This window comes from Sorex fumeus, unplaced genomic scaffold (genome assembly GCF_029834395.1).
Source record: "Sorex fumeus unplaced genomic scaffold, SorFum_2.1 ptg000354l, whole genome shotgun sequence".
Taxonomy (NCBI): domain Eukaryota; kingdom Metazoa; phylum Chordata; class Mammalia; order Eulipotyphla; family Soricidae; genus Sorex; species Sorex fumeus.
The window spans coordinates 16,738-27,500 of record NW_026606410.1 but is presented as its reverse complement, the minus strand read 5'-3'; the positions used below and the strand labels follow the sequence as shown (position 1 = coordinate 27,500).

At 53.4% G+C, this 10,763-nt stretch overlaps 1 protein-coding gene across 3 annotated transcripts in view; it reads right to left on the bottom strand.

The window, feature by feature from the left end:
* Positions 1 to 10,476, bottom strand: part of CD99 (CD99 molecule (Xg blood group)) — a 45,241-nt gene extending 34,765 nt beyond the window's left edge. For all 3 annotated transcript variants that reach the window (XM_056109630.1, XM_056109631.1, XM_056109632.1), the window contains exon 1: positions 10,401 to 10,476. In XM_056109630.1, the coding sequence (XP_055965605.1) occupies positions 10,401 to 10,470 (70 nt within the window). In that variant the 5' untranslated portion in view covers positions 10,471 to 10,476. The remainder of the gene's footprint in view (positions 1 to 10,400) is intronic.
* Between the last annotated feature and the right edge of the window lie 287 nt (positions 10,477 to 10,763).

The window sequence follows — 10,763 nt, the reverse complement described above, 5'->3', positions numbered from 1 at the left end:
AACCCAGGGCCCTGCGTCCCCCATGAATCTCCATACCCCAACTTCTCTGCTCTGCACCGAGTGACACAGTCACCCCTGACCTCTGCCGGGTCCCCCCACAGGTGACAGGCCATGTCCAAAGACATCAGGGTCCAGCCTGGGACTCCCGGAGGTGGGATGCAGCCGCCCCAATTCCCAGCTGCCTTGGGTTGTGCGGCCACAGAGGGGCGTGTGTGCACAACTCCGGCCCGTCCACAATTGGCCCCAGAACTTCTGCCGTTGGAACAGCATCTTCCGAGAGATCAGCAGGACCGTGCAAAAATTTATCTTTTCTGCTTCCTCCCCGAGCACTTTCTTTTTGCCGTTCTGCCCCCGGGTCTTTGCACATGCCCTCGGACAGGGCCCTGAGGGGTTTGCACACACAGCCCCGGTTTTTTTTTTTTTTCCATGTTTTTCCTGGGGTCCGCCAGGAGCTGAGTCAAGAGGAAGGAAAGGGAGAGCAACAGGAAGGAACAGACTTTTTAGGGTTTTGTGTGTGTGTGTGTGTGTGTGTGTTTAGAAAAAAATCACAAATTTGGTTGGTGTGAGGTCCTATCACAAAAGGCAGGTGTGAAGGAGGAGACGCAGGCCCCAGGGGGGGAAAAATAATGACCAGCAGTGTTCAACAGCCCTGAGCCCTCATAATAAGAATGATAATAAAATTATAATGAAATGATAATATAATAACCATACACAATATATTATATTATTACGGCCCGCTCGAGCAAATCAATGAACAACGGGAGGGCACTGGCAGATCATATTATTATACTATGTAATCATTATAATATGATTATAACATCACGTAATATTAATACGTATTATACATGACAACATAATGCACATAATATAATAGACATTGTAATGTGCACAATACACAATGTAATATTATTATATTATAATAATTATAATGTAATTATAACACAATGTAAAATTATTATGTAATCATAAGTATAATATCACCATGATAGAATGTTATGCTGATTATTAACATATTTATAATATAATGTAATATTATGCATGATACATAATGAAAAATTATAATAAAAATTTATAATAATATAATATAATATTATACATAATGTGGTATTATTTATCATTATATTATAATTATCAGGCAACTATAAATATCAGACTATTACCATTATATTATCATAATATAATGGTAATTGTCTGATATTATCATGTAATTATAATCATAATATGATTATGTAGTCATAATTATAATAGAATTATAAAACAATGTTATTATGTTAATTATAATTATAATATAGTGTTATTATGCACGATACATGATAATATAATGTACACAATATAATGTACATAATGCATATTAAAATGTAGATAATACATGATGTAATATTACTTATTATTATATTATAATTGTGTAATATTGTGATGCAATCATAATTATAATATTATGTAACATTACCATGTAATCGTAATTATGATATAATCGTAATATAATGTTGTTATGCTAATTATAATATAATTATAATATAATGTGATGTTATTATGCATGATACATGATGATATAATGTAGCACTGTCTCACTGTCCTCCCGTTGATCATCGATTTGCTCGAGCGGGCCCAGTAACGTCTCCATTGGAGACTTTGTTGTTACTGTGTCTGGCATCTCGAATACGTCACGGGGAGCTTGCCAGGCTCTGCCGTGCGGGCGAGATACTCTCGGTAGCTGGCCGGGCTCTCGGAGAGGGGCGGAGGAATCGAACCTGGGTCTGCCGAGTTGGCCGTGTGCAAGGCAAATGCCCTACCCCACTGTGCTATAGCTCCAGCCCATAATATATAAATCTACAAGTAATTTATATTTATAATATATGTATTGTATCCTATAAAGCCAGAATCACAGCCAACAGTCAACATCCCCAAGTAAATTGTTAGCCCTCACAGAGATTTTAAACCACCAGCACTATCCCGAGTGGATAATGTAATGCACATTAAAATGTACATAATATTATATAATGTAATATTATTTATCATTGCATTATAATTATTATAATTGTGATATTATTACGTAATTATAATATAATTATGTAATCACAGTTATAATATAAGGTAAGGTAAAGGTAAAGGCCCTCAATATAATCATAAAATAATGCTATTATGCTAATTATAATATAATGTAATATTATTATGCATGATACATAATAATACAGTGTACACAATGCACATCAAAATGTACATAGTACATAATGTAATATTATTATTTATTATATTATATTTGTTATATGTTCATAATAGTGTAATATTATTATGTACTCATAATTATTATATGATCATAATATTATTAGGTAATCATGGTATTATAATATAATATCACACAATATTGTTATGCTAATTATATTAATCATATTGCTCTAATTGTAATATAATGTAATGTTATTATGTAATCATGCTAATCATAATATAATATCATTATACTAAAAACTTTCAACAGGGGCTGGAGTGATAGTACACGCGGCCGACCGGGGTTCGATTCCCAGCATCCCCTAGGGTCCCCCGAGCACCGCCAGGAGTGATTCCTGAGTGCAGACCCAGGAGGGACCCCCGAGCATCACCGGGTGGGACCCCCAAAAGAAAAATAATAATAATAATGATCAAATCGATGAAAAATAATAAAATGTAATTGTTACCACACGGTAACAATGTATCTTTTCTAATAATAAAAATGTGACAAGTTTCCACCACACAGTCACAATGTATCTTTTCTAATAATAAAAATGTGGCAAGTTTCCACCACACAGTCACAATGTATCTTTTCTAATAATAATAAAATGTAAAAAGTAACAATGTATCTTTTCCCCCATTCATGTATGGATCAATTAATCCCCCCTCACCCAACCACCCACCCCACCCTGCCCCGCCCTGCCCCGCCCCAGCGGTGTCCCTACATCGATTCCAGACACAGAGGCCACGAGGCAGGCAGGTGCAGCTGCAGCTCTTCCGTTGGAAAACCCGGGACAAGGGTCAGATCCCAAGAGATAGCTCTGCAGGAGGAGGGAGGACAAAACCCACCCGTCTGTCCGTCCGTCCGGGGACAGAGTAATAAACAGACTCTCTGATCCTCCGACAACGACGACGACGGGCCTGGCGGGACCCAGGACTTGGAAGATGCAGGACCCTGGGCACCCAGGCGGCCAGAACACACAAGGACAAGAAGGGAAACCGAGGCAGGCGTGGACGCTAAACACTGCACTCTCTTTACGGCCCCTGGTGTTTTTTGTTTGTTTGTTTGTTTTTTGTTTGTCCCGTAGTTCACCAGAGGGTGCTGGCCCGGGGTTCGAGCGCTCCGGCACCCCGAGCCCTGCCCCCGGGACCGAGCACAGAGCCGGGAGGAAGCCCCGATCCGTGGGTGGCCTCAGGCGGAAACCAGGGAGTCCACCAGGCCTGGCACACACACTGGCACCGGCAGCACCGTCACCAGGCAGCAAGGAAGGGTGGGAGGAGCCCACACAGACACACACAGACACTCACGCAGGCACACACGTAGACACAACAAAGACACAGGCACACATACACTGACACAGACACACACAGACACACAAAGACAGAGACACACACTCAGAGACACACACAGACACACACACACGCAGACATGCTTGACTACACACGCAGACACATGCATAGACACAACAAACACACACACACAGACATGGACAGACACTTACAGACACACACTCAGAGATATACACAGACACACAGAGATATACACTCAGAGATAAAGACAGACACACAGAGACACAGACACAGACTCACACACAGACAGAACAAACACACACACACTCAGACACACACACAGACACACACAGACACTGACAGACACAGACACATGAAGACATAGAGACACACACTCTCAGATACACACAGACACACACAGACACACACCCAGAGATACAGACAGACACACGGAGACAGAGACACACACACAGGCCCTCACACAGACACACATGCAGACACAACAAACACACACAGCCGCTCCGGGCACCCAGGCAGGACTCAGCAAGGAGGGCAGGTCCTGCCCCGACCCCTAAGGGCCCCCAAGGGTCCCCCAGGGGCCCCCCAGCCCCAGGAGGTGGGGGCCGGTCCGGGGAAAGGACGGAAGTTTCCGGCTTCCTGCCTGGCGGGGGTTGGGAGCGTTTGACTCACCGGCAGCTGGACAGCAACACCGCAGAGGGAGGAGCGTCCACACACACTCCGCAGGGCCCCAGGGAGGGGGCGAGGCCCGGTGTGTGCGTGTGCGGCTGTGTTCTGTGTATCTCTGAGTGTGTGTCTGGGTGTGTCTGTGATACGTGGATCTCTGAGTGTGTGTTCTGTGTGTGTCTCTGTGTCTGTGAGTGTGTGTGTCTGGATGTGTCTGCTGTGTGTATGTGTCTGTGTGTGTGTGCCTGTGTGTATCTGTGTGTCTGTGAGTGTGTATTTGTGTCTGTGTGTATCTCTGAGTGTGTTTCTGTGTGTATCTCTGTGTCTCTGAGTGTGTGTGTGTCTGTGTGTCTGTGTTCTGTATATTTCTGACTGTGTGTCTCTGTGTGTCTGTGTGTCTTTGATACGTGTATCTCTGAGTGTGTCTGTGTCGGTGTGTATCTCTGAGTGAGTGTCTGTGTGTGTCTCTCTGTGTCTGTGAGTGTGTCTGCTGTGTGTATGTGTCTGTGTGTCTCTGTGTGTGCCTGTGTGTGTCTGCGTATCTGTGAGTCTGTGTCTATCTGAGTGTGTATTTGTGTCTGTGTGTATCTCTGAGTGTGTGTTTGTTCGTGTCTCTGTAAATGTGTGTCTGTGAATGTGTGTGTCTGTAGTGTGTCCACACTTCTGTGTCCCCCCCTGAAGGTGCCCGGGTCCCTGTGTCATGGGCCGGAGATGCCCAGGGAGGGGTGAAGTTGTGCATGGCTGAGAGCACAGGCCTCGATGCAGGGGTGTGGGGCCCAGCACACACACAGGACACGCTTGTTGTCGTCACGACACCGACTCAGTGGCAGGCGCGCAGCAAACACACACTCACACAAAGGGTGATATACACAGCCCCCCTCAAATACAGACACATACACACACTCAGACACCCTCCCACACACACAGTGATACACAGAGACACCGCGCACACACACAGAGATACACACACACAAAGACACACACAAACACTCAGGGCTGGCGTCCTGGCACCGTCAGGGAAACTGAGGCTGCAGGGGGCCCTGGGGAGGGTCGTGATGGAACTAGGACGGGGGAGGACACGGGGGTCTTCAGCCGCTCAAATGTCTGTCGACACCGCGCACGGTTCTCAGGGGGGAAGTTGTGGCTGGTTATAAGCCAGTGGGTGGGTGGGTGGATGGATGGGTGAACGGAAGGGTGGGTGGATAGATGGTTGGATGGACAAACGGACGAACAGACGGATGGATGGATGGATGGATGGATGGATGGATGGATGGATGGATGGATGGATGGGTGGGTGGGTGGATGGGTAGATGGATGGGTGGATGCGTGGGTGAGTGGGTGGATGGATGGACGGACAGACGGACGGACGGACGGGTGGGTGGATGGATGGATGGATGGGTGGGTGGGTGGGTGGGTGGGTGGGTGGGTGTGTGGGTGGATGGGTGGGTGGGTGGATGGGTGGATGGATGGATGGGAGGGTGGGTGGGTGGGTGTGTGGGTGGATGGGTGGGTGGATCAATGGATGGATGGGATGGATGGGTGGATGGGTGGATGGGTGGGTGGGTGGGTGGATGGATGGATGGATGGATGGATGGGAGGGTGGGTGGGTGGATGGGTGGGTGGATGGGTGGGTGGGTGGATGGATGGATGGACGGATGGGAGGGTGGGTGGGTGGGTGTGTGGGTGGATGGGTGGGTGGATGGATAGGAGGGTGGGTGGGTGGATGGATGGATCAATGGATGGATGGGATGGATGGATGGATGGGTGGGTGGATGGATGGATGGATGGGTGGATGGATGGATGGATGGATGGATGGATGGATGGGTGGGTAGATGGATGGGTGGATGCGTGGGTGAGTGGGTGGATGGATGGACGGACAGACGGACGGACGGACGGGTGGGTGGGTGGATGGATGGATGGATGGATGGATGGATGGATGGATGGGAGGGTGGGTGGGTGGGTGGATGGATGGATGTGTGGGTGGATGGGTGGATGGATGGATGGGTGGGTGGGTGGGTGGAAGGGTGGGTGGGTGGATGGGTGGATGGATGGATGGGAGGGTGGGTGGGTGGGTGTGTGGGTGGATGGGTGGGTGGATCAATGGATGGATGGGATGGATGGGTGGATGGGTGGATGGGTGGGTGGGTGGGTGGATGGATGGATGGATGGATGGATGGGAGGGTGGGTGGGTGGGTGGATGGGTGGGTGGGTGGATGGATGGATGGATGGATGGGAGGGTGGGTGGGTGGGTGTGTGGGTGGATGGGTGGGTGGATGGATAGGAGGGTGGGTGGGTGGATGGATGGATCAATGGATGGATGGGATGGATGGATGGGTGGGTGGATGGATGGATGGATGGATGGATGGATGGATGGATGGATGGGTGAGTTCGTGGGTGGATGGGTAGAAAGAAGGAAGGAAGGATAGATGATTATAGTAGATGAATGGAAGGATACATGAAAAAGGACAGAAAGGGTGATGGATTTGAATGAAGGAAAGAGGGAAGGAAGGAAAGAAGAAAGCAAGGAAGAAAGGAAGGAAAGGAGAGGAAGGGGAAGGAAGGGAGGGAAGGTGGGTACAAAGGAGTAAGGGAAGGAAGGAAAAAGAAGGCAGGAAAGAAGGAAGGAGGGAGGAAATGGAGGGAAGGGAGAGGGAAAAAGAAAGGGAAGGAAGGAAGGAAGGAGAGAAGGAGGGAAGGAAGAGACAGACTCGGTTTCCCCACTAGCTCCGGTCAGCCTGGCCCTCCACTGAGGGCTGTGGTCTGGGGCGTGTTCCACGCCCGCCGGTCCTGGGGGTGGCTGACTGGACCCTCCTCGGCACCCTCAGATCCCAGCCGGTGCCCACCCACCCCGACAAGTGCCCACCCACCACACCCCAGGGCACCCCTGGGAGCGTCCAGCCCACGCCCAGTGGAGCCCCACCCCCCCTCCCAGTGTGTCTCCACTCACAGAGGGGCTGGAGGGTGGGGGTCAGTCCCTAGGTGCCCCCCGGAGCCGGGGTCAGTGCCCTCAGCCCTGCTCTGAGGAAGGACACACACACACATACAGACACACACACACAAACACACCTGGGGAGAATCAACCGTACTCCACACTCCTTGCCCCAGAGACACCCCTGGAAACAGAAACATCCGGAACCTCCCGAACCTTGGCAGTGGGAGGGACAGGGAGGGAGGGGCAGGGAGCGACACTCACACACAGACACACACACACACTCACACACAGTGATACAGACAGCCCCCTCAGGCACAGACACAGACAGACACACACACAGACAGACTCAGACACCCTCGTCACACACACATAGCGATACACACAGGCTCAGAACACACACAGACACAAAGACACACAGACACACTCAGATACGCCCCTACTGATACACACACTGTATACACACACACACAAAGACACAGACAGACACACTCAGACACTCCTCCCTCACACACACATAGTGATACACACAAGACACTGCACACACGGATACACACACAGACACACACACACTCACACACAGTGATACACACAGACAGACTCGGACACCCCCGTCACACACACATAGCAATCCACACAGGCTCAGAACACACACAGACACAAAGACACACAGACACACTCAGATACGCCCCTACTGATACACACGGACACTGTATACACACACACAAAGACACATACAGACACACTCAGGCAACCCGCCCGCACACACATATAGTAATACACAGAGACTGCACACAGACACACACACAGACACACTCAGACAACCCCCCTGCACACACTCATAGTTATACACTCAGACATACACACACACACAAAGGCACACACAAAGACACAGTCAGACACACTCCCCCGCACATATACACAGTGATTAACACAAACACTGCCCACACAAAGACACACACAGAGACACACAGACACAAACGCACATTCACATGCAGACAAAGCCCCCACAGACATGCAGACAGCTCCCCCACACACATAGAAACACACACAGACATAACATCCCCGCAGACACGCAAAGGCAGACAGACCTACGCAGACACACCCCACGAACACAAACACCCAGACACATATATACGCACACGGGCAGACATGCACACACACACACACACACACACACACACACACACACACTCAGAGACCCAGAGACACACAGACACAGACACACAGGCACAGACACAAAGCAACATGCAGCACACAGACACACACAGAGACACCCCTTCCCCCCACCCAGGGCCTGAGCTAACTTGGGAAGGAGAGAATCCAGGCCTGGCCCCGGAAACCGTTTCTGGGGTAGCGAGGCGGAGAGGACGCGGCCAGCCTCACCCGTCCCCAAAGTGCAACCCCGACCTCAAGGAGCCTGGGCAGACTGGGGGACCCATTTCAGGCTGCGGCTGATTTAAGGACACGTTCCGAGGGGGGGGGTCCCCCGTCCCTGGTCGCCTGCAAATCAGTCCCGCTTTGCACGTTGCAGTTCCAACCCCGGTCCCCTCCGCAAACACCACCCCCAGGGGTGGCCACGTGCCCAGACCAGCCTGCAAAGTAGACTGGGGGGGTGTGTGGAAAGTTTGGTCAGGGCTGGGGATATGCCCCCCCCCCCCGCTCCCCAAAAAGCAATCGATGGAAAAATATATTGCATTAGCCAACGTCTCTCCAGAAAGGAGCAAATATGAACCCGGCGGCCAGTTTTCTGGTTCAGCATGTCCTGGGGATGCCGGGACATCTGTGCCGGCTCCAGTTCCAGGGGACACGGGGTGAGGGGGGTCCCCTTCCACCCCACCCTCCGGGAAACCCCTTTCTCTTTCTTCCCTCCAACGCCCGGGGCGAAAACAAAACCAACCAACAAACCAACTAAAGTCCTACAACAGCATGGAGCTCTGCACGCTCAGAGACACCCCAACTTGGTCGCTTGCAAAAGTGCCCAGAACCCCCAACTTGGGCGTTTGCAAAAGCGCCCAGAACCCCCAACTTGGGCGTTTGCAAAAGCGCCCAGAACCCCCAACTTGGGCGTTTGCAAAAGCGCCCAGAACCCCCAACTTGGGCGTTTGCAAAAGCGCCCAGAACCCCCAACTTGGGCGTTTGCAAAAGCGCCCAAAACCCCCAACTTGGGTGTTTGCAAAAGTGCAGAGAAAGCGAGTGTGGAACACAGGAACGGCGCCCGCTTCACGCGCTTCCCTTCGTCTGTGCATTAGGGGGAGGGGTCGTGGAGAGGGACGGGAGGGGGGCACAACTTTTGGGGCACAACTTTCCGACTGTTTCCTTTCCCTGCCTTATCTACCCTCACAAGCAAGCGAACGCGCCCAAAACATTTCCTTTGACTAAGGCCTGACTCGGCCTGGGGCCTCCCCCAAAAAGTTGCATACCGTGGGCGGGCGCTGGAACGCGCCCGGCGCACCCCAAAAAACGTGGGCGTCCGGGGAGGAGGAGGAGGAGGAGGGGGGGTTCCTACGGACGCCTCCTGGTCACCCCGTGTCCCCTCTCCTCTCGCTGGCACCCCCCCTCTCCACCGCGCGCGCCCTGGCCAGCAGCCCGAGTCTCCAAATTTAGGCCCGGGACGCACAGGGCGTGGCCGCCGGGGCGCGGGGAACAAAGGCGGCGGGGAGGAGGGTGGCCCGGGCGGGGGCAGCTCGCCCGCGGCTCCCGGGGCTGCCCCGAGGGTCCCCGGAGCTCGGACCCCTCTTGAGCGCCCCCGGGGACGCTCGAACTTTGCAAAAGGGGAGCGCCCAGGGTGCGTGTTCAAAGCGCGCGCGCGCGCGCTCAGCGGGGGCGGCCAGTGGCCCCCAAGCCGGGTCCGCCCCGTTCCGCGCGCCCTGCTCCGGGCACCGCCCAGCACCCTGATGCCCGGGGCTCGCGTGCCCACCCCAGGCCCCCGTGGGCATCGCGCGCGCGCGCCTGCGCACGTAGGGGCACCCAGTGGGCGCCCCGCTGGCTCCAAGCCAGGTCCACCCTGGTCCCGTGCACCCTGCTCCGGGCACCGTCTAGCACCCTGCTGGCCAGGCCTGGCATGCCCAGCGCCCACTGTCCAGCTCCTGCCCCGCGCGCCCACCCCAGCACCCCCGTGGTCACCGCGCGCGCGCAGGGGCAGCCCGTGGGCGGACGCCCCGCTGGCCCCAGGCCCGGACCCCGTCGTGCACGCGGCTCTGGGCACCCGTCCAGCACCCGGCTGGCCAGGGCGGGCCTGCCCGGCGCCCCCTGCCCACGCGCGCGCCCACCCCGGACCCCCCGAGCTCACCCTGCTTGGTGGGCAGCGCGCAGGCCAGCAGCGCGGCCAGCAGCAGCGCGACCTGGGTCCGGCGCGACATGGTGTCTCCCCGAGTGCAGCAAAGGGCGGCCCGGCCGGGAGGGGAGGACAGAGGGCGGGAGGGAGGGGACAGCGTCGCGCCCCGCCCGTGGGCAGGCGGCCCGCGCGTCCCGGGACCCGGCCCGCCCGGCCACGCCCAACGCAGGCCACGCCCACGACAAACCACGCCCACCCAGAAAGCCACGCCCCTAGCAGCGCCTCGCCCGCCCGCAGTAGCCACGCCCACCGCCGCTTTGGCCAATGAGGGCTTGTCAGAGTCGCCCCGCCCACCGAGGCCACGCCCACCGCAGTAGT